This window comes from Patiria miniata, unplaced genomic scaffold, assembly GCF_015706575.1.
Source record: "Patiria miniata isolate m_02_andy unplaced genomic scaffold, ASM1570657v1 HiC_scaffold_7, whole genome shotgun sequence".
NCBI classification, from domain to species: Eukaryota; Metazoa; Echinodermata; class Asteroidea; order Valvatida; family Asterinidae; genus Patiria; species Patiria miniata.
In genome coordinates, this window is record NW_024037074.1 from 33,058,608 (window position 1) to 33,082,212 (window position 23,605).

The 23,605-nt window shown below is 42.6% G+C and overlaps 2 protein-coding genes across 8 annotated transcripts; one reads left to right on the forward strand and one right to left on the reverse strand.

Annotated features, from left to right (window-relative positions):
* Positions 1 to 1,670: 1,670 nt before the first annotated feature.
* On the forward strand, positions 1,671 to 11,856 carry LOC119745749 (DDB1- and CUL4-associated factor 12-like). 4 transcript variants are annotated; one of them, XM_038222324.1, is made up of 9 exons: positions 1,671 to 1,815; positions 3,077 to 3,223; positions 4,612 to 4,969; positions 6,417 to 6,644; positions 7,573 to 7,633; positions 8,565 to 8,875; positions 9,474 to 9,696; positions 10,502 to 10,653; positions 11,279 to 11,856. In XM_038222324.1, the coding sequence occupies exons 3-9, from the start codon at positions 4,706 to 4,708 to the stop codon at positions 11,432 to 11,434; spliced, it is 1,395 nt and encodes a 464-aa protein (XP_038078252.1). In that variant the 5' UTR covers positions 1,671 to 1,815; positions 3,077 to 3,223; positions 4,612 to 4,705; the 3' UTR covers positions 11,435 to 11,856. The 4 variants fall into 4 exon arrangements, with proteins under 4 accessions (XP_038078252.1, XP_038078254.1, XP_038078253.1 ...); XM_038222326.1 differs by having other exon boundaries at positions 3,077 to 3,215; XM_038222325.1 differs by having other exon boundaries at positions 1,691 to 1,846.
* A 2,777-nt stretch (positions 11,857 to 14,633) lies between these two features.
* LOC119745747 (programmed cell death protein 7-like) lies at positions 14,634 to 23,589 on the reverse strand. 4 transcript variants are annotated; one of them, XM_038222322.1, is made up of 11 exons: positions 23,403 to 23,589; positions 22,510 to 23,046; positions 21,724 to 22,464; positions 21,305 to 21,445; positions 20,892 to 20,981; positions 20,102 to 20,233; positions 19,086 to 19,224; positions 18,309 to 18,421; positions 17,898 to 18,018; positions 16,505 to 16,595; positions 14,634 to 15,168 (listed from the first exon to the last, which is right to left on the reverse strand). In XM_038222322.1, the coding sequence occupies exons 2-11, from the start codon at positions 23,026 to 23,028 to the stop codon at positions 15,048 to 15,050; spliced, it is 2,208 nt and encodes a 735-aa protein (XP_038078250.1). In that variant the 5' UTR covers positions 23,029 to 23,046; positions 23,403 to 23,589; the 3' UTR covers positions 14,634 to 15,047. The 4 variants fall into 4 exon arrangements, with proteins under 4 accessions (XP_038078250.1, XP_038078249.1, XP_038078248.1 ...); XM_038222321.1 differs by having other exon boundaries at positions 21,724 to 23,046; positions 23,429 to 23,589; XM_038222320.1 differs by having other exon boundaries at positions 21,724 to 23,046; positions 23,409 to 23,589.
* Positions 23,590 to 23,605: the final 16 nt, after the last annotated feature.

Here is a 23,605-nt window from a genome sequence, read left to right on the forward strand (position 1 = left end):
TGGGCGCGCATTCTTAAGAATGAGCGCCCATTCTTAAGAACGAGCACGCGTTCTTAAGAATGAGCGCTCATTCTTAAGATTGGGTGGGAATATCACGTGCACAATTTATGAATTTTGCCCAATCTTAACAAACATTGCACGACATAATTATGTTAAATGAATTGTATAGCGGTTTAAAGGGAAACAATTCATATAAAGAGGAAAGAAAATGTGCTATGCTTCTGTACTCGTATAACTACGATAATTTGAATCAAATTAAACCTGTTATTATTAAGGGAATAAATGTGTGCTCCGGAGGTTTTTATCACTCTGTTTAATACCACTTAGAGTCTGGGTGCTGATAATTACCCGAGCCGGAGGCGAGGGTAAATAATTATCAGCACCCAGACTCTAAGTGGTATTAAACAGAGTGATAAATACCGACGGAGTACATATTTATTCCCATTCATAAATACCTTTTCGGTAAAAAAAATCATATAATTCGTTCAAAACATCCCGATTTTGTTCAACAAATTCACTTTATGCTTTTTGAAACATCCCTCCTGCAAAATAATGGAGTGTTCAGCTGGCGAGTAAGATGAAAACAACCCTTTTATGGAGATTGACGCGCGCGTATCATGTTCTACGCGATGTCGCGCAGAACGCACCTGGCGCGTTGCGTTTTGAATTTAGAACTATAAAATTCTAACTCCCTGGTAGTGTTGCGCATGCCTACGTGAGGATTGTGAACGTTCAACCAATGAAACGATAAGAGGCACTGGATTTTTAGGAGTCCACATTTTATTGTGACACTGGAAAAGTGTTTAAGACCAGCTAGCCATGTCTTTATCATCCGTTTAATACCGGCCACGTGACGGGCTCTCGACCAATAGGAATGGCTAAACTGTCTGAGGTATTTATGAATGCTTTTTTCTGCCCACTATGGGAAGTTTTGTAATAACAGAGGACTGGGAACTAGTCTGGGAAGTGCTTTGTTTAGGCTAGACAAGTTACAAGTCCCTGCATGTATCATATGCGTGCCACGAAAAAAAAAACGATGTCCAGAAGCTGCCAAAATTGCTCTTTTGACTAGATAGAATCCAGCTCTGCGACGTTATGGTGGGATGTGAACAATAAATTGGTGGCAATTTAAATGGGAAATAGCATTAGCACTATGGGATGTCGCAGTATTCATTCTCATTCTTCACATTCTTCATTCTTACGTCCCCCCCCCTGCTTTTATTATCCCAAAAATCTGAATTCTTTGCACTAGTATTATTATGTCTCTTATATTTTCCCGGTCCCCCCCCCCCCCATATTAATACGCCTTTACTTATCATATCCACTCTACTTTTCAGCGCCTTGCGTTGCAACAGTATAATTATTGAGAATCAGTGAACGAGGATTCATATAAACTTGCCAAGCGCAGCCGGTGCTCGGCATCGACAAGACCGTTATCTTGTCGCGCATTCTCGAGAATGTGCGCTCAATCTGGAAGAGTTATTTTCTGCCAAGATTGAGCAAGGATCCAGTTGCACATTCTCAAGAATGTGCATGCCCATTCTCGAGAATGCGTGATTTTCAAGAATGGGCACAACACATGCATGATGGGGGCGCGCGCGCGCGAAAGGAATCATTACACGAACTCGTGCAGGACACGATTTCATTCAGAGTAAAATCGTTGGTAAAATGAATAGGGCCATTGCCATATCGTGACGAGGTGACGAGGTTGAATTGTCAGCGCGCATTGCGGCGATTTTACATAGAGCGTACGTATGATGAGAACGTACCCAATTTTGTAACGGCTGAACTTCATCGGCTTCTACTTGAAAACTGGTAAATTCCAGAAATTACGAAGTCTTACGATGTAGGTGACTAAGTTGCTGTTTATTCTCACAACTGGTTGTAAATAACAAATCTCTCAGCATATTCTAGATTATACAAGATCAGTCATGTCAAACGATAAGATCATGAAGATAGTCCAGCGTAGCATGCAGCATCAACAATGTACAAAAATAGGCAGTAGGCCCCTAGTGAGCAATGAACAGTGACTGTGTCGGCCAATAGTACATGCAATAGGCCTACTCAGATTAATTTATTATCTGCTTATAAAATATTATGTAAATATTCAACGGTATTGCCTTGATTTTCCACATCTTGAACGCAAATGAAAGAGAAGTGACCTGAATTACGTAAAGACTTTAAAAGAGCGTATTGTAAACAAAATAATTATGCGATGGGAAAGGTATGCGAATATTAATAATAATATGCGCGAATTATGATGGCGGCAGGATACATGTAGGCCTAACCCTTTCATCAATTCAATATCCTTGAATCCTCAGTAATTTATGCAGGTAACGCTTTGCGATGTGCACATTGCCAATACCATTTAAAGGTGAGTGCGTAGAGTCAGGCAAGGGGTCTGATGATACTTCATAAAATCATAGCGTCATACAAAGGGGCCTTCTCATCGTAGGTGCCCTAGCCACAATTTTGTTGGAAACAAATGAATAGACAATATAATACTATATAGGCTTGCAAAATAAAGGCCCCCCTCCCCCCCCCCATTGCAAATGTATAGATTAAAAAAAAAGCGGGGAAAAAAAGGAAGCAGTGAAAAAAAGGAAGCGGGCACGGATGAAAAACTGGCTGATTTTTTTTTAATTTTATAAGTTTCAGTTAGACATAAAGTCATTGGAGTCAGGAAGTGTCTTAATAATATTCCAAAATGAGTTTTGAAACCTAACAAAGCCGACAATCTTAATTATAATGACCCCAAACAAAATTAATTTGCGTGGTATTTTTTGGGGTAGAAAATGTAATTTGCTTACGCATTTTTTTACTGATGATTCTATGCTAATCAACAGGGTTTCGCACATTCACTATGTTCACGGTGCGTCGCAGTGATCGTCATCTTTACTTTTTTGTTAAATGTTGCCTTTTGTCCTTTTCACCCTCCTTTTAACAAAAAAAATTCCCTCAAATATTAAAATCCTGCCCTCTTAAATGTCCATGATACTCCTGATGGCTTTGAATTTTACTAACGTTAGTTTGGTAGGTCCAGTAAACCTAAAAGGTGATTTTTCTTCTCTTTAAGTTATAGGAACAGGGTCTGTAACTACATGACACCATCAAGATTCAAGCTCTCACTGAAGACCCCGACTCTACCAGGCTGCTCCATCGGCGGGGCCCTGAGGGTTAGGAGGCAGGCCTACTCAACTGATCTAATCTGCTTGGTCAGTGGGTGCGTCCATGAACGCTTTTACGGATAGATCTGAAGTGTGCAGTGAAGGTTATGTGCATATTGCATCCTGGGATAGTTCGCGCTAGGAAAGGGGATTTTGTGTAGCGAAAACTGTCCCATAATGCAGCGTAACATATACCTTCACTGTAGACCCAGTAACTGGGGCATTAGAACTCCTGTTTTGAAACTTTGGTTTGGATTGGCTTTACTAGTGCCCCAGGAAAACGTATGCAGTAAAACCCCAATTTCATAATTTGCCACACATCCAACTCAAAATGTTGCCAAAATGACAACAAAGACACGAAGAAATACCTTATAAATTGCCTGCTGGCTTCTCAAGGTGTCCAAGACAAACTGGGGATTCAGTGGTACACAAGATCATTTTTGCGCTTCAAATCAAGGGATTTAGGGCCAGTTTTCACCACCACCGTACACACGGTCAGTTCAAAACCGAACACTACCAGATTAAACATGCAGATTGCATCTAGGGGTCGATCATGTAACATCTGACGTGTTTTGCAAACAACCATGCATATCGGGATGCATCATTATCAATGATTACTATACCTCATACATATTCATGATCGAGAGCCGAGTTCTCACTGGTCCATTCACCATCACGTGTCGGCCGCTAGTTTAGCTGTTTACCAAGTGCGCACGCGAGGTTAAATACGCATGTGTAGTAGACTATCCCACCGGTTACCAGTACGCTAGTTGCGCTAGTCTACTACGCATGCGCTTTACAAAGCAATCGTGGAACTAGCGCATGGGGTAGAGAGCGCACGCACGAACATCACCCTAGTGCTATGCATGAAGCACACGCACAACAACATTTTGCCGAAAATCTGTGCATAACTTCATGAAATTTTTGTGAATATGTATGAGGTATTGTAAAACAAATAAAACATGATTTGAGGGTTGATAGTCGATATAAGCTCCCTGAGGTATTTGAAGTTGACAAACTAGTAATTCCCTCAGCTTCGCCTCAGGAACTAGTCTGTCAACTTCCAAAACCTTGGGGAGTTAATATCGACTATCAACCCATGTTTTAAATGTATACTGTTTTGTGACATGGCTGTGCGTACTAGTGCCTTTAGCCAAAGGGCAAGATTACCATATGCGAAGTTCACTAATTTTCCTCTGTATTGACTAACAAGCCCCTAGATAGCAATTTCATGTCACCAAAGTCAATTTGAGCAGTGAGAAAATACAAGCATTTTCTTAGAAAACACTTAGAATTTTTCAGTCCAATCTCATAGGGTTTGTACACAGGGTGTTGAGTGAACTTCGTATATGGAAATCTTTCCGTCACTACATGTTAGAGTTTTCCTCCGTAGAAATGTTTGACATAACCTGTGAAGGTATTTGGTATTTTGTCTTCGTGTCAGAAACACATGTAGGCAGCTCTAGATGTAGAACCCCACCACTGAAGGCATACAAAGTGCAGGGAGATTCAGAGAAAGTGCAGCTTGCCGATTCCCTATGAGCCAGAACGCCTCAATGGAGTGTGACTATGAGCAGTTCGGGGACACTGGTTACGAGGACAAAGTTTCGGTGTTCCAGTATACACAGAAGAGACAGATAGGCAAAACACCAAGGATTTCACGGAAGCTGGACTCCTTTGCGGCCAAGAAGTTACCATATCTTCTTAGGGAGAAGGAAATATCGCTCGGAACAACCAACAAAGTCTTTGCCTCGGAATGGCTGTCAGACAGACAGGTTGTCTTTGGAACCAAGTGCAATAAGGTAAAAAAGAGAGATAGTCCATTTAATAATAATAATAATAATGGAGTCTTATACAGTGCACGTATCTACCAACAATTAGGTACTCAAGGCGCTGGAAATTATGTCAATTATTAAAGAAAGGTAAATAAAGTTTATGAGAAATATGAGACTCATTATGTAGCATCTTATAATGGTTTACAAGGTGCTGCGGCGCACATTGCAGCCACTGCCAGAAACACCGGGGCAAACCCCTTCTCTCAGCGATAAGTGTTACTGGGTTCTTTAACGTGCATTACACAACACACGGGACCTACGGCTTTACGTCCCATCCGAAGGACGAAGCAATAATGGTAAAGTGCCTTGCTCAAGAGCACAAGCACCATGTTCCCACGGTCAGGATTCGAACCCATGCACCACGGCACACGAGTCAAACACCGTAACCATTGGACCACAGCGCCCCATTAAACCCTCCCCAATCCTCTAAAATCAACTAGGCGCTTTTTGGAGGATTTTGGCTGTATGTATTTGAAGTGCTGGTGGATTTTGGAGGATGCATTGAGCCAAGGTCTTAAGCTGTACCTTGCATTGTTTATGTTCAGCCATGCATAATTGAGGCCTACATTATACTGGATTTCATCTGCACTACTCCAACCTCTTAAAAGATTGTTGGAAGATTTTGAAGGATTGAGGCAGCATGCAGTTACCCCTCCAGTGACTTATGCAGCTCAGGAAAGGGTTACGGATCATATCAACAGTTTGTGCTGTTATTTGATTGGACTCCATAGAGCTACATTAAATTACTAGAGCGCTAACTCCTCATTCTTGTGCGCGGAGACGCTTTGAAGCCATCCTGGGCGCAGACATTTTGAATTCATGTGCGTGTTTGTAGAACATAATGAAATCGGATGGATTGAATTTTGAAAGTGTACTCTAAATGCAACGCGCAAGTAGAACATGCGCAAACAACTTAAGCAGGTCATGACAGTTCAAAAAACGTCACGGCAAAAAGCATCTGCAGTGAATACGCGCACGCGTTGCACTGTTTGCATAGAGCAAAATGACACGCTCATTTGCTGATCGTGCGTTTCGGTTTTGGGCGTATCGGCTTCGATAACGCACTGGTATGGAATACAAACGCAGATATGCAAATAGCCGTACAAAAGCCGTACAAAATTGCTAGTTCTCCATAGGTTTGTGTACAAACATGGATGCACCCGTCAGGCATTACTTTGTACATCGAGTTAGCGCTCTAGTAATTTAATATAGCTCTTTTTTGGACTCACTATCAGTAACATCCAGTATCATAACTGCTGTCCCATTTGCAGGGGAGCACTTGTAGGGGGCCACTTTTTTGGAGGGGGCACACAATACATTCTTGTGTACATTCATCATAGTGATTCTGAGTTTTTTTTTAACTACATGTTAGTGCTTATTTCATTTGTATCTGTGTTTGTTTTTGATGATTTAGTTGATTGTGCTAGATGTGTACACCGGTCAGCAGTGCAGGCTACCGGTTATCAAGAGTCGGACGGGCCGTATCTTTGAGAACGGTCTGTATACTCAGTCGCTGAGTTTCGGTGGCATCCACAGCATAGCCATCAACCCCAGCAAGACGCTGCTGGCCACCGGCGCGGACAATCCGGACAATGTCGCCCTCTACAAATTACCCTCGTTTGACCCCGTGTATCTCGGTGAGGTGAGTATGGAATGGGGTTGTGGTGGGGGGGGGGGGGAAGACCCGCTCCACAGAGCGCCCTCGTGGAGGAGAGGTTTTTGTTTTTTAAATTCAGTGACAATGAAGGTATAAAGTGTCTACTGGTGCCTATCACAGATGAGGAAATACTGCCTCGGTGAGGGCGCTCTATGCTGCGGGTCTGTTATTGCTCCTGAGACTGCACAAAGCCGACTGCTTTCACAGCTTTAAAGCTACAGTCCATCATTTGCAGCTATCCAAAAAGTAACTGACGTAATACTTGTTGAAAAACATACTTGGTTGAAAGATAGTAAAGGGGACCAATCTCCCTCTGAAATTGTTCTTTATGGCATGCTGTCATTTTGAAGAAATCAACAAAAGAAGGCCTTTCCAGTGGTGCGTCTTAAGACGCACCGTTGGAAATTTCTGTTAGTAGTTCCTTTTTTTTTTATTCGGCGAAGCGCGTACAAGCGTTGACACGACGCACAGGCGCGCCCGGTTGCTATAATTCATCGGATCAGTGCGCCACATCGCGTTGCTGCAATCGGCTCAGTGAGAACGTGTCTCGGACGCTGAATTCAGGCCCAATTCAAAACATGATTCAGCAACTTTTGATTTGAAATCGAGGTCCTAGATCGTTGTTTTTCTCGCAATATACAGCTGAAGCCGAGCTGAAACTTCATCAGGTTAGTTGTTCAGCACCCTTCTTTAGATTTTGAGCACTTTTGTTGCTTCAAACGAACAAAATGCACCAATCACAAATGATGGACTATACCTTTGTTAAGTTGATACTTCAGTGTCTTCCTACTAAGCCTCCAGATTAGATTGGCATTCTAGGATTGCAGTGAACCAAATTGTTCCAAAGACTTCAATTATTTTTTTGTTTTGCAACCTATCAATTGTAAAATATTGTGTAATTTGTTCCTTGCAGAACTGTCATGAAGATTGGATATTTTCCATCGCGTGGCTAGACGACCAGTATTTTGTAACAGGTAAGAATAATTATTAAAGAATATCAAAGCTTTTGGGAAACCTGTTTTTTGCTGGTCTTAGAGTTCCTTATGGCCCTCTTTGCACCTATCTCACTCACTGACTGACTGACTCACTCCCCGACTGTCACTTGTGAAAATAGCGTGGTTGTTGGCTAGTGTCGAAAGCTGGGCAGTGCTATTGTATGGGCTCCGTGCGCCAACGAAAGAGGGCGCCCTTTTACCTAGCAATGGGCGGGACATTTAGCTGGTTGACACGCACCGTTTCTTGTGTGTGACGCACGTACACCAGGGGATTTGTACTGTGTACATGCGCAGTGGTACGGCCGCCGGCGCATTGCGGCAAAATTGCAGTCAGGCAAGATGGTGTCGGTCGGTCACCCCCAACAGCACTTTCTTTGCCGGTGAGGGGGTACTTGTGAACGGAGCAGATAAGGATTTACCCGTAATGGGCAAAATTTTGCAGACCAGATGCATGAAACAACTTCCAGTGCCTTATATTCTGAATAGATGCAATATAATGTTTTGCGCCCTGGGACTAGCTATTGCTAGCCATGTCTTTTTGTTAATCTGCTTGCTCAGAGAATGTTTTGGATATGGGTTTGAGAAGAATCACTGGTCAATTCTACATTTGGCACATGCAGTAGGCTTTGATTGTCATTAGCAGCAGTGAGACTGCTGAAATATCCATGACATGTTCATTTTTCGTTAAATGGCCAAGGATGTAGTCCAGTCCATCACAAGTCCCTGCAAGTCCATCACAAGTCCTCCGGTCCCAGTTCAAATCACACGCTATTCAAATGAGCTTTGACAAAGGCATTCCTTTGTCATTTGTTCATCCCTTGTTTTTTGTGACTGGACTTGTGAATGGACTCGTAAAACAGTAAAGTCCAAATCGGCCGCTTTTACAAAATTGCAATGCCTCCATCGCCAGGTTCCAGAGATTCCAGTATAGCACTGTGGTCGATCAACGAAACGCAAAGCCCGGAAGACAAGCCGCTGTCCAAAAACGTCTACCTCTCTAAAGGAAGGTTTCGGGGGTCCTCGGTCCGCAACTACTCTGATGACGAGGAGTCCTGGTCGTCCTCTCCGGACAGGTTTGAATCCTACCACAGCGGGAGTGAGGATAGTGCGTACAGCTCAACCGAGGACGTGTCCAGCCACACCTGTCTGAAGGAACTTGCCCGCAAGTCTTGCCAGGACAAGGACAAAGTCAGGGCACTACAGGTGAACGAGTTTAAAAAGGTGAGGTCCACCCCCACCCCCCCCCAGAAGCTGCAAAGAGCAAGTTTGAGGACCATGGTTGGACTTGTGTATGATTTGTAACTAAACGTTGAATCTGTGTGTTAATATTAAAGTGCAACCATCTCTTCTTGATTGTCGTCAAAACTTTTAGGTCGTGGCACCCTGCTGCAAATTTAAATGTGTTCAGTGGTTTGTTACTGGTGATGCGGGCAACCGTTGCAGTTCTAAATAGTCGACTTGACTTTTCACTTGACTAGTACGCATTTCATCAGAGTGGTTTGAATCATCGTTGACCATTGCCTTTCATTGAACTTGCTCAAGTTAACTATCAAAAACACCCTCTTGTGTCCAACTTTGCAAAGTAAAGTGTAATTTTCACCGCACAGGTTTTTGTTTGTAGAGCAAAACTTGTCGACGAATGTTTTTAATGCCCTTCCTTTTATTGGTACATTTGAAGACTGGAAAGAAGGAATGTACACAAAAATCTCCAACAAGCTTTGCTGTAATGGTTTTTTTAATTGCTACGAGCATCAGAAAAATGAAAAGGAAATATATAAAACCCTGACGCTCTCACTGAAAAACACGTCAACTTTTGTAGGACCTTGCTGTGCTGACATCAAATGGATTCATCTACACCATCGACATGGAGTCATTTGATCAGAAGGACGTAGAGCATCTAACGTACTGTCAGGAGAATGTCTGCATCGCGCTGTCTCGGGACAACTCCCTCTACGCCGTGGGGTCGCAGTCCCACGTCACCTTCCTAGATCCCCGCACCCTGAAGTCCATCGCCTCCATCTGCTCCAAGGAACGGGGAAGTGGTACGCTGCATGCTTTCTTTCTTTTTGTTTTGCTTTTAGCTGAGGGATAGCAGTTCAACAAATCATCATGTCTCTCCGTTAGTCCGTTAGTTAGTTAGTTAGTTAGTTAGTTAGTTAGTTAGTTAGTTAGTCAGTTAGTAACTAAACATTGACATTGTCTATTGCTGCCACATATTTTGACCGATTTCAACCAGACTTTGTCAAAAGTATCAGTAGCTGAGCCCATCTTGTCACATGACCAAACTGGGGTCAAAGGTCATCATGGGGTAACTGGGGTCAAAAAGTGATTTTTTTTTTTAACACGAATTTGATGGTTTGCAGCTTCCGAGATTTTTTTCGATCGAACTTGTTTGAGTTGTAAGCCACTGCTAAACCAAAGACAGCCTTGCTTACGAATCATGAGCACAAGGACCAGTGCGAAGGGGCAAAATTCACAGAACAGGGGTTTGTTCCACTTACGCGAACAATGCTAGCGCTCACCGTCATTGGCAATATTTGTGCAAGTGGAACCGACTGTTTGCCACCAACGTTGGTAAACTTAAGCAACCAAGGCAAACGGTCTTCCCGCGTCGTTTGTTGAGTTTTCCAAAATGGCAGAAACACACCATGAACGTAGTGATCCTGTCGGGCAGAAATTTTCTGTTTTGGACCCTAGATTTATAGAATGACCCACGTGCCTTCATTATTCTGTGCTACATTCTGTCCTTGAAACACCTTACTAGCATGTTATCATTAACCCTAAGTCGATCGCCGGGTCCTCTGTCGGTAAACGCTAATCTCCACCCTCACTGTTTCCTGTGTTTAGGTGTTCGCTCCGTCAGCTTCAGGGAAGAAATTGTGACTATAGGAACTGGCAAGGGCACCTTACGCTTCTTTGATATCCGGAATCGTCGCTATCTGCCAGACGAGGCACGGCCAAAGAGAGAATGCATCCTGCAGACAGGGTCGGGGCACCTGGTAAGAAGAGACTAGCAGCCGGTTTCATGAAACTTGACGCATATGGCATAACTCCACTTACGCCACATTTTATTGTGATAAGTGTGCAGCATTTTGCGTCGCTTAATATTTCAGTTATGACACATTGGACCAAAGTGTCGCAGTGCATTAAGTCTCTGACCTACGCGCCAAATTATGGCGTAACTTATGCAGCAATTAATAGGCGGCGTAAGTTGTGGCGTAGTGGCTGAAAATGGACTATTTTTAACACTGTGTAATTGTGGTCATCGTGGAGCCTGTCATTGCTAAACTTATCAAAGTTGATACAAGAATCTTACAGCTTTGTTTTTGAAGTAAGTGAATCGCTATTTTAACTGTGACAGAATTTTAAGAGTAAAACAGAGGCCAAACAGAGGCCATTCGTGTCTGTGTTTTGTTCTGATGTTGCTCATGAATGGTTCTAAAAAGCATTATAAAGAGAAAAGAACAAACCATTTCCATGAACAAATTTTGATTACCATTCAGCGGTCTGAGGCAAATGCCAGTCTTGAAAAACTTGACCTAGGTTTCTTTATTGAAGAAAAAAAATATCACCATGGTAAGTTCTCTAACTGATTTTACTTCTTGTCTTTTTTTTTCGTTCCAGAATCGTGACGACATGTATTTCCAGCATTTCTATGGGGAGCAACATGAGAACGCAGCATACACTCACTGTTATGATAAGTCGGGAACCAGACTATTCGTTGCCGGCGGCCCCCTACCGGCAGGACTGTCCGGAAATTATGCCGCCTTGTGGCAATAACCCACCGTAACACGAGTCACATGAGAACATTGTTATGCAATTCACAACATTAAAATTGGTATTCGGATGTATCAAGGATGTATTGCCAGTGGTGTGACAAAGTTATGTAACATGAGTCACATAGCATTTGGTGTTTGGAACATCAAGGAAAACAAATGTGTGACCAGCGGTGTGACAATATGAGTCACAAAGTGGTGGGTATACGGGTGCGTCGAGGAAAAACAGCCGTGACAAATGGTGTAGCAGATTGGCATTCTGCACTCGTGAGGCCCAACATCTTTTGTCTGCGGAGGATTTAGATGTCGCCTGTTTGGCAAATTTTCTGCCCTTCAAATGCTGGAAAATGGATTACTGAGGAATCTCTAGTGTCGTATACAAAGGGAAGAGACACCAGCATGCTCCATGCGCATGTGACACATCTGCCAAACAACTGCATGACTTTTTCTTCGGCGATTTGACAGCTCTTTGAAACTTAACTTATTAGTTCCTGTACCACTCCAAACCGCATTACTCCCTGCATCGCTCCAAATTGCCCAAGCATGGTACTGTTGTATAGATTCATCGAGGTGGATAACAAGTCGTTGGTAATTTTATTGCTCAACAACGTTATGTTTGTATCCCTGTGTACATTCCTAAGAAGACGAGGCTCTTGGAGTGTGTACAAGTGAGAATTTTGGAGTAGATCTTTGCCTTCGTTTGAGTTGCTACACCATCCAAGTCTTAAAATGGCTGCATGTCGAAACTAGAACCCCTATGAACAGCATATGCATCCAGAAAGTTATGTCATCCCTGCATGTGTACCAGTAATTTGATAATCAGCACGCACCCACTGAGGGCGCCAGACAGGCTGCTGAAAGTGCATCAGACAACTTGTACGCTTTCGGCCGGATAGGAATGCTGATACTAGATGTCGAGCTACTGCTAATGTTCATTCATCAGTATACCGCCAATTAGAGATCCTGACAATCCCTTATTTTGAGAGGACATTCTCTCCGGAGTTGTAAAGCATGCAACTGGTGGTCTTGATCGAGAATAGTTCTGGATACAGAACATGTGTACAGCGACACACCTTAAAAAAATTAATTACAAAAAAATTCTGTGACTGACAATGACACCAAGACAAAGCACAGAAATGACATCCAAAATCTGTAGTTGTCTGTATTTGAAACGAAGTAAAGTTTCCAACACATTTGTCAGGAAACTATGTGCATGATGAAGGTATACACAAAGGATGACTGGAAACGTGAAACAAGATGCTGGAGAAAGATATTTTTTTTGTAAACACATGGAATTAATTTTCTAACTGGGAGAGGGGTTGCTTTTGTAAAGGAATTTCTTTGTAGATCTGAGCAAAAGCGTAATTGGACATTTCTCTCCCAATTTATTTTCTTCTAAAGTTTATAGTGAAGGGGGATTGTATTGAACTCGGTAGAGTATCATTGACTTAAAAGTTTAGCCCTATTGAAGTTCTGGGCAAACATTTAATTCACATTATTTCTTAAAATGACAGGTTCCTATTGTACATTGCAAGCACCCCGTCCCAGCTTTCTGAAAATTTGCTCCAAAAACAATTGAAAAGCTGAGAAGAAAACGTTTAATCCCATGGTTTATATTTGCATTTTTCCAAGTCAGCCATTGTGCTCCTCCAGATACAATGGGATATTTTTTATTTGAAAGTCTATATTGATGTTGCCATCTTAATTTTCCCTGCAATTTTTATGCAAATATGACTTACTGGGTTTGTATATAGAACTGGAATTTTTGGTAAATTCTGAAATACGTTTCCCTGATAACTTAATACCCTTTAACTTACCCATTTGTACTCCCCAAAACGGCCCTGCCTGTATAATTACTCCCTTTAGCGCCCAAAACTGCCCGAGCATTCTACGGTTTGATGGGTTTATCAGTGAATAAACACAATGTAATACAGTGTGGAGTGCTGTGGCCTCGTGGTCTGGAGCATCGAATTTGGGGTCTGCTGGTAATTCTGCAGGTTGTGGGTTCGAGCCCAGCCTGCGGCTATGGTGTGTGTGCCCTTGGGCAAGGCACTTTGTCGCACATTGCTACTACCCACCCATGAGTAAATGGGTACCTACAAGGGCAGAGACGGTTATTGTGATTACAGGCATGCAACTTTTCCTCGGATCCGCTGATTTCCTCGTTTGTACTTCTCGGGAATGGCATTACAAATTGAAAAACACCGTACAAAGTCTTGCGTGGTTTGGAATTTCCCCGTTTTTTCCAAAATTCCAAGTTGCATGCCTGTGATTAACTTTAGCTGCTTTGCGCCGAAATGGCAGCATCACACTGTATACTACCTGAGGAGCTGAGTCTGTCTTTAGAATGTTTCATTGGCCCACTGAGCAGGGTGATAATGATGTAGCGCCTTGAGCACCAATACTGGTGGATATGTGCGTTTTATAAATACACACAAGTACACATTGTTATTACAATGTAGTACATGTCCTAATGGGTTAGCCCCATCTTTACTTCAAGATGCATTCACGTTTGTTCTGTTTTTTAATATTGTAAAGTTGTTTGGCCGTCGGTTTCAGAAAAAAAAAATAAACATGGCTATTTTTGGTAAATTTGCAAGCTACTGATAAGTTTTGTATCAAAAGATGTTTGATGAGGAAGTTAGTTTGTTGCGTGTATTTGACGGCTTGGTTCTAAAGAATTTGTTCGCATAGGAAATCCTATTTTTATATGCCACATATACTGCGACATGTAATATGTCATGACCGGCCATATCATTTGAAAAGTCCTTGGATTTGTACAAAGTATGAGTAACATTTTTAAACAACATCTGCTGTTGTGTACGTGCCAATACTGAATCACCCAAGTTTTGTAAGTGTGTAAGTTTAAATTGAAAGTATTGATTTTCCTACATACAGGGAAGAAGAGCAATTCTTTTGCGTGGTTAGAGAGAAATCCCCGGGTTTTTTTTCACCAAAACTGCATGCTGTCAGAAAAGGAATTTTGAGATTATTCCTTGTTAAAATTAGCCTCATTTGTTTTCATTAATTCATCTGCGATTACTTCACGAATGGTAAGGAAATACTTGTAAATATATATTTTGTAAACATATTTATTGCCGAAATTTATTTGATGTATGATTCTTATGATTTAAATATTTTGTATCATTCATTTTTATGTACAGACAACAAGATGATTTTACGGAAATGCTTTTGTGTACATGTGACGTGAGTTGCTCCCGTGGAAAGGACAAATAAATACAAATTTTGTAACTTAAAACAAGAGCTTTCTTTGGCTTTATTCAACTTACTGATACCCAGTAAAATGACAACACATTTAGACAATTTTGGTTATTCCAATTTATTACACTGATCAAATTGTTTTTGATACAAATTGAAAGTAAAATAATATGTTTATTTTGTAGATCTGTCCAATAAAAACACCACTGCGTTCTGCACCACCTTGGCTCGGGCCATTATGTGCATCCAGGCCAGTTTTAAACCTCGTCCAGGCCCCTTACCGGCCAAGCACATATTTATTCCCTTATTATTAAATAAGTAGCTATTCCGCCATTTTAATTTATGTCTCTGCCTCGCTTCTCTATCTCTTTGGTTGTCTGGTCCTTGTTGTATGAATGTCATGAATCCAGCACTGCAGCCCACGCCTCGCCACTAGGCTCCGATGGCAGCACCCATGAGACAGGCACGGCTGAACCCTCTGGGTCCTCAGCAGGTACAAGGAACTGGTCCCACTGATGCCTGTAAACAGGGCAAAAAATAGTGGATTCATCAACCCATTAGTCCATGTACTGCCCACCTTATCTATGACTCATTATCTTCAAGCAAACTTGAATCCTCGATTCTGATTGGTCGATCCATGGCAACAAGCCGTGCTACATATAACCATGTAGCACGGCCTCGGTCCATACCGCACTCCGTGTATTACGCTATTCAAAGATGTGAGCGACATTCCAGCTGCATACGCTAAACTGCTGAATGTCCGTGTAAAGCGTGCTCGTTCCAACTGTACTGCGCATCAAGTTTGCTTGAAGATAAATTCGTTATCACGCTCGCGGAACACGGAAAATGTAGTGCGTCTGTGTGCCACATACCACGAGGCCGAAGGGACACAGACGCACTACATTATTCCGTGTTCTACGAGCGCTCACGGGATAACTTATACTGTACTGCCCCCAAATCACCCGAACACACTGGTTCATGGATTTTTCTGTGAATAAATATACATGTAATGTTATAGAATGTAGTACGGGTGCTAATGGGTTTACTGAAATTCTACAAAATCAACTGGAAACTTTGGGACAGTTTTGCTATGAGGGAAGGCACAGCTCAGCTACTATCTGCCATTGAAGTACAATAGATATCTCTCAAAGACAGCCATCTCTGTAGGTTTGTTTAAAGCCAGAGTCCATCATTTGCAGCTATCCAAAAAGTAACTGGCGTAATTATTGTTGAAAAACATACTTGGTTGAAAGATAGTAAGGGGACTAAACTCCCTGTGAAATTATTCTTTCTGGCAAGCTGTAATTTTGAAGAAATCAACAAGCCAAGGCCTTTCCTACGGTGCTTCTTAAGAAGCACTCTAGGAAATTCAAATTAGTAGTTCGTTTTGTTATCCGGCGAAGCGCGCGCAAGCATTGGCACGATGCACACGCGCCCTCGGTTGCTATAATTCGTCGGATCAGTGCGTGACATCGCGTAGCTGCAATCGGCTCAGTGAGAACGTGTCTCGGACGCTGGATTCATGCCCAATTCAAAACATGATTCAGCAACTTTTGATTTGAAATCGAGATCCTAGAATGTTGTTTTTCTCGAAATATACAGCTGAAGCTGAGCTGAAACTTCATCAGGTTAGTTGCTCAGCACCCTTCATGAGATCTTGAGCACTTTTGCTGCTTCAAGCGAACAAAATGCACAAATTACAAATGATGGACTATACCTTTAAGCTTTTGCAATATATTCATGTACCCCCCCCTCAAAGCCATCATTATATAAATATTCCTGATGATGGATCAGTCTTCAAGAATGGAATCTACTTGCACTGAAGGAACAGATCATTTGCAGTTATGTACTGTACCTGATATCAACCAGGGCATGTATGTTATTCTCCGCTTGCGTGTAGAACTGCTGAAAGGGGTACATGGGGTCGTCTGGTCTCACTAAATCATCTGTGAAATGGAAGGACAATTTGTCCAATTATTTGACTGTTTGTTATTCACCCGCACGCCAGTCCAGGGTACAATTCGGGGCGATTCACAATGCAGTGCGCCACCAAGAGTTTGCCATGGAGAGTCAATTTTTCAAGTTTACAGTCGACAAAACATGGCCCATTTGAACGAGTGTCAGTAGACAACTTGAGCTAATTTGTTACAGATTGGGGCATGGTGTTCTGCCGCCTTACAAAAAACACCATATTGATAAGCAGAAAAGAAAAGGGCAAACATATACTTGAATCATACGCTTGCGAAACTACTGACCGGAAAAACTAACAATTTCAAATGTTCTGTGCTGCAAATTTGTTGACCATCTCCCACAATGCACTGGGAAAGGTTCACTCCCCGTGGTTAACTCTTGGTGGCGCACTGCTTTGTGAATCGCCCGAATTATAAAAACCAATGTACATGGCATTGTTTAATGGTATAAGCAGAAAAATTGTGCTTACTATAGCAAAAAAAATGTTGCTGTATTTTTAATACTGGGTTTTGCCCCTCACATACTTATTTTATGAAGACTGTATACTCAGTATTGTCCCTAGTGATTGTAAGAAAAAAATTCACAAACTTCTTGGGTGGGACTTGAACCCATGACATCCTGCTTACTAGTGCAAACTTCTCACCGCTTGACCACCGAGGTGGTCAGATCGAGTCTGGTGCAACAGTAAGTACCGCAACCAACTATTTGTCAATTCTCATTGAGGTGGTGTAAATTCAATAAAGATTTTTGCCTTACGGACTTGAACTGGCCAGCCAGCCAACCTAGGCAAGCTCGGTGGTCGAGTGGTACGACGTCTGCACTAGTAAGCAGAAGTCATGGGTGTGAGTCCCAACCGAGTAGTTTGTGAATTATAGAGTGTTCACAAATACGATGCAAATTCCATCTTATAAATAGTTGTTTATATATCATGACATAGACTTGGTAGCATGAGTGTTCATGGTTCTTGTTTTCGGTTTTTCACATCTTTGGTTCAGATAAAAAAAGTGACGTTTAGTTTGGTTGCCAGAAATGTTAACGGTATGTCCGTAAGTTTCTTTTCGGGAGTCATGATATATATATAGGGAGGAGATTGTCAATTTAAAAAAAATGGATGAAGGTCAGAAACATGCATTTCTTTCCAAATTGATAATGTCTTTCTCTCCGATTGAAAATGTTTGATTTTAGACAAAAGTGTGAAAAGTCCCATGTCTGTTTTACAAGCAAATAAAAGTGTGAAATTTACGATTACACTGAATCAGAGAAAATTTTCTGTTAACCTTTCCCAAAGAGTAACTTCATCTTGGCCTGCTTGTCCTTGATAGCCTTCTCCTCCAGCCGCTTCTTCTGTCTCTTCTTCTCTTGCTCTTTGTACTCCTCATGCTCCTCCTCCAACATCACCTGGTAATGAATATACATGAACGGAAAATTAAACCAGCCATACAAAATCTCAAGCTTTTCCATAGATTTGTCGAAAAAACGTGGAGTTTTGTGCTATAGATCTAGTAATTTCAGAAGGCTGTATGTGGTCCGATGACTGTAATGTACACGCAAAGTATAAATGGTCGTTGGCTCTCTGCGACCACTTTCGAATAGTCCCATGGGAGGGACTTTGGTATGTCTCTCCCAGTGGTCTCCCCCAACTCTCCCTTTGTAACCGTTGAGGGGGTACTTGAGCAAGGAGTCCATACCTGCATGACTCTCTCCTCTTCCCTGTACAAGACGCTCTGTTTGCTCATCAACTCTTCCAGGGGTCTCAGCTTTTCATCAAAACTGATGTCAGAATCCCTTGGTGTGAAGACACCTTTAAAGAAAACAATATATTCACAAATGACAGGAGCATAGCAAACAGGTGGAGGGATGCAGGGGGGGGGGGGAGACAAAATTGTTTTTGTAATCTTGCTGCAATAAATATCCCACCATTAACCCTAAACACCCCAACTCCATCAAAATCCATCCCCCCATTTTGGTGGATTTTGGGGGACTTGGTCTAGGAGGCCTGGTGTGACTAACTATTGATGGAGTATGATGGACTTGGGCCTAATGGCCTGAAGCAGTGCTAGGGGTATCAGATTGATTTTGCCTAGCTTCCTGTACTACTAGTATGATAAAAAGCCATGTGTAGCAAGTACATGGATGTCAACCACTGCATATACAGTGGTGGATTCCATTATGTCATGTACAGTTTTGTATTGGAAGCACAGTGATTGATGGATTTTGATGGACTTGGTCCAGTTCCTAGTAAAACATGCTAGGGAGTTACGGTTAACAATGACTTCAAATAATTTTTCATAAATTTGTTGGGTAGGTAGTTTGCTAGTCATAATCACTCTTGGAGGACGACTGCATTAAGGAGTGCATCAGAATTATAAAATCATAGATGTCAGATGTAACAGGGACAGGGGAAAAAAGGACCTCAAATCTACATCTTGTCTGCTGAAGCCTAGTAATTCGAAAGGCAATCTCACCCTTTGCCTGTGCAGCTTCCTTCCTGAGATGTCTGAGCTTCCTCAGTCCCTTGATGAGTTCCAGAGCCTGGGAGACCTCCTGTTTCTTCTTGCGGACCTCGTACAGAGTCTTGTCAACTTCTTCCTGCAGCTCAGCCTCCTGGAGTTAGGGAGGGGTAGAGGAGGGGAGTAAAGGATGATTAAAAAAAGGCAACAGGACCTCCAACATTTGGCATTTGAAGCAAGATGTGCGACGAAGGGGACCCCCTCTTTTGTGGTAGTCAATGAGTTCCTCGAATCTCAGGAATTGTTTTGAGATATCTAGGGGATGTGTTAACAATGGTTTAGAGTGTGGATAGGTTACAGGGACACTGGGGGTACCCATTTTTTTCTCAAATCGTGCACAATACAACATCTGGTGGGAACTGTATGTTCTGCGAGACAATAACTTGAGGCTGTCATTTTATTTTTTAAATTTTTTTAGGGGAGATATTCCACATTAGAGACAATAACTTATGTTCTAGTGATAGTCTTGAGGCTTGTAGTCTGAACTGGGGAATCAGTGTGTATGTTCTTAAGCAAGTTAGTTTACAATGACTGGTTTTTCAATATCAAGATGCAACGCTGGATTCTAAAGGAATAAGTCCATTAATGTAACCGATAAATGCTATTAAGAGTACTATGACTGACTACCTGAAGCTGCCCAGTTGAGATAGATACAGGGACTACTTCCATGGTCTGCTTTATAGCAGAAAGGTTGTGCTAACTAAATGTGCTAACCTTAAGCACTATTTCATGGCGTGGATGTGCTAGTGCCAACGGTTGCGCGCGCATGGAGACTTCTATTGTTACGTCACTAATTTAAGCAATTTTTTCCTCCGAGGTAAACATTGCTTTGTGACGTGCTTACTGTTTACTGTAAAAAAAAAAAACAGAGTGAACTTCAGTGAAGCTCTGTTGTAGTAGAAAATCATGTGCTGAGCAGCGCCAAGAAATTGAGTCCAGCTTGTTCTGAACAACAGCTATACGAATCTGACCCTTTTCTTCTCTTGTTCAGCATGCAACCTCTTGGCTAGTTCAGCATCAATCCTCAGATGAATCTCCTTCCGTCTGGTTTGCACATCTTCTTGCATCTGGTGCTTCTCCAATCTCTGTCTCTTCAGTCTTGCCTAGGGGAAAATACAAATTGAATATCAGATTTTCCAGTAAAACCTTAACCCCTTTGTATTGTTGCTGGTCCCAGAGGGGCCAGCCTATGGGCTCCGTGCGCGAACGAAAGAGGGTGCTTTTTGACCACATTTGAAAGCTGGGGGGATGCATCACGTGTACGTAATGGTTTTTTGTGTGTATGGCGCGAGGTACGTACAACTTATTGTATTTATATTTTCACAAAGCTATGGCGTTTTCACGTGAGTGTCAGGCGTTCGAATGTCTCCTGATGGTCTCGCCAATTCTCCCTTTCTTGCCAGAGAGGGGTACTTGTGCACAGAGTCCTCTTTGTATCTGGCTCACTGACTTACTGAATGACTAACGCTTGTGAATAAGACTTGCTATAGTCTCGACCCAAAAGTTTGAAATAGGATTACTCTGTAACGCCAATGAATGGGCTAAATACGGCCCACTGTGTAGGCCACATGCATGAAAAGACTTCTAGCGAATTAATGGCAATCCTGAATCAGTAAAATTTTATTTTGTTAGCCCTGGTACGAGCTTTAATATTTTAAACAAAGTGCCATCTCCTATCCAAATTTCCTGCATAGAGGTAACAAGGCTAAGGAAAACAGCTTTTTTAGGTCCACAAGATTAAACCAAAGGCTGAAATCCTACCCTTTTCTTTCTAGCCTTCTTCATTTTGTTCTCCAGTTGATCGGTAGCCTCTTTGCTGAACAGCCTCGCCTTTAGCGTCTCAACTCTTTCCTGTCAAAAAGAAAAGACAACATACTTGAACCAAAATATTGCTGGACATACATGTACACCCTGGACATCCTGGCATTGAATGCAATGCAACTTTGGTCACAACATTTGCTTAATGTACAGGGAGCGCTGTGGTCTAATGGTTGCGGTGTTCCGACTCACTTCACGTGGTGCGTGGTTTCGAATCCTGACAGGGAACATGGTGCCTGTGTTCTTGGGCAAGACACTTTACTACAATTGCCTCTCCAATTATGCTCATGGAACATGGAAAATGTTCGTAGTGCGTCCGAGTTCCACTCACGCTCGTGGGACAATTAATAGAATACCTTTGTTCGATTAGCTCTTCTGCATTCATACTGCCATGATGACTCGTCTTTGTTGATGTGACGATCCAGCATATCCGTCTGTTCCTTCAGCTGACGCAGTGCCATAAGTAAGTCTCGCACTAACTGACGACCCTCTTCGAGCTGTGTATGTGTGTGAAATGCAATCAACAAAGCTGTTCAAATACACTGGAAAAAGAGCTAGTAAAACATTTTCAGCTGGATTTCAGTACAAAATGACACAAATGGCTGATGGCTCCATAAACCCCGAATCGGTGGGTTTGATTTTCTAATTTACACTGAACAAATCTGTAAAAAATTTGCCAAATTCTCTTTTTGTTATGAAACCGTGAAGCTGCATGTTTAAAAGTTTTAATAGATGGAATGCACATGTCAACTCAATATTTCAAACTCGTACTCACTGTGATAGGTTTTTGTTTCATCTCCCTTGCCTTCTCTGATTGGCCAATCTTGCGTTTCCTCAGCCACCCCGTCACCCACTCCTCATCTTTTTCTCTTTGAGATTTCTCGTGCTTGGGCGCCTGAGGGTGTGGAAAAGGGTGTGGCTCAGGAAATCCGTGACGCTGAAATGGTTGGTGAGAGGGTGGGGCCGGGTGATTCAAATCTGGTCCGGAGAAAGGGCCCGCAGTCACACCTTCTTGCTGAAGCTGTTGCTGCAGTGCAGGTGCTGGAGGCATTGGAGGGAATTGAGGCTCAGGTGGGCGCGGTCCTGCTGGGTGTGGTTCTAAAGGGCGTGGCCCTTGGAAAGTTCTTGGTCGGTTTTGCACTTGTTGCTGTTGGTGTGGATGGAAAGACTGAGCTTGGGGAAGTTGGGGTGGTTCACGTAATCTCCCCGGCGGTCCAAATGGACGTGGTCCGGACTGATGCAGTGCTGACTGGTATGGTTCAGCCGGGTGTGGTTCGGGTGGATGTTGTCCAAATCGGTGTGATCCGGGTGGATGTTGCCCAGATGGGTGTGGTCCATTTGGCTGTTGCACAGATAGGCTTGATCCAGGTGGGTGTGGTCCAGATGGGTGCGGTCCAGAGGGGTGTGGTTCATGATGCCGTCGGAAGTGTTGACTTTGACCAAATGAATTATCAGGTGGAAACTGAGGTCTTGGAAACTGTTGCCCTTCTTCACCAAGCATTTGGGGATGGTGGGTCCCACTCCCAGATTCTTCCATTTTGTGATGCCGATTTGGAAGGGGCACGGGCGGAAACGCCTCAGCTTTCCGTAGACTAATTTGGGCATCTTGGTTGACAACGTTTCTGGCAACATCAGGACGGTTCCAATGACTCTGGCTATTCTCAGACTGATGAGATGGCCCCTGTTCCCTCTGACTTTTCACAATCACTGGAGGTGGATTTTGCCAAAACGGTGGTCTGTTTGAATTAACAACCGGGAAAGGAAGCTGGGAACAAAAACGCGGGCCACTGGTGGGCAGTGATGGGCCTGGCGGTGAGGTTCCCTGGAGAATTCTTGTGGACGCGTCCATAGGCATGTGAATCTTCCCAACTGTGTTCACATTTGCATTGTCCGATTTTTCTCTCTCGCGTTCAACACGTATACCTGACAGAAACTGATCTAAATGTTGATTATTCACAGAAGGCCCAGACTGGTGTTGTGGATGCTGCGTTCTCTGAATCGTAAAATTGGGTTCTTGATGTTGACTCCATTCAGCATGTTCAGGTGGTCTGAATGTCCGTCTTCTCTCGTTTTCATCCATCGTTCAAGGTTAATATGCCTGTGGGTAAAATGAATAAATTTCTTCACAGAGTTTCAGGGGACAGTAACTTATGACATCGTTCACAGTTCCGGAGTTTTGGATAAGAAGAATGAGACACTAAGGATGTCTCCTGATCATCTTGATCTGAAGACTATAGTGCTGTGAGTTCGGCTGCCACAACAATCATGACAATGACTGAATCAATTTCCAATTTGTTTTAAAGTTTCAATATATATCATAACTGAAAAATGTTGAGGGTAAATTTGATGATTAATTGAAGATCCAGTCCTGCAACAAATATGTACAAAGTATTACAACAGCGCCCTCTGTTGGCTGCTGTCAAGTAAAAAGTAATTAACAAAATGTTTACTTACTTAGGCTTAGCAGTAAATAGGCGTACAGCCACGATCGAGTGTTCTAGAGTCAATCCGTGATCATCACCGTAGAATCTCACTTGTGCTTGTGTGTAAAATAGGCTTCGAAGTTCAAAGGAGGGTCGTGCTATTTTATAACGACAACAAATGCAACAACAATCGGCGCGGCGCGGCGCGGCGGCGTGACATACATGTATATGCAG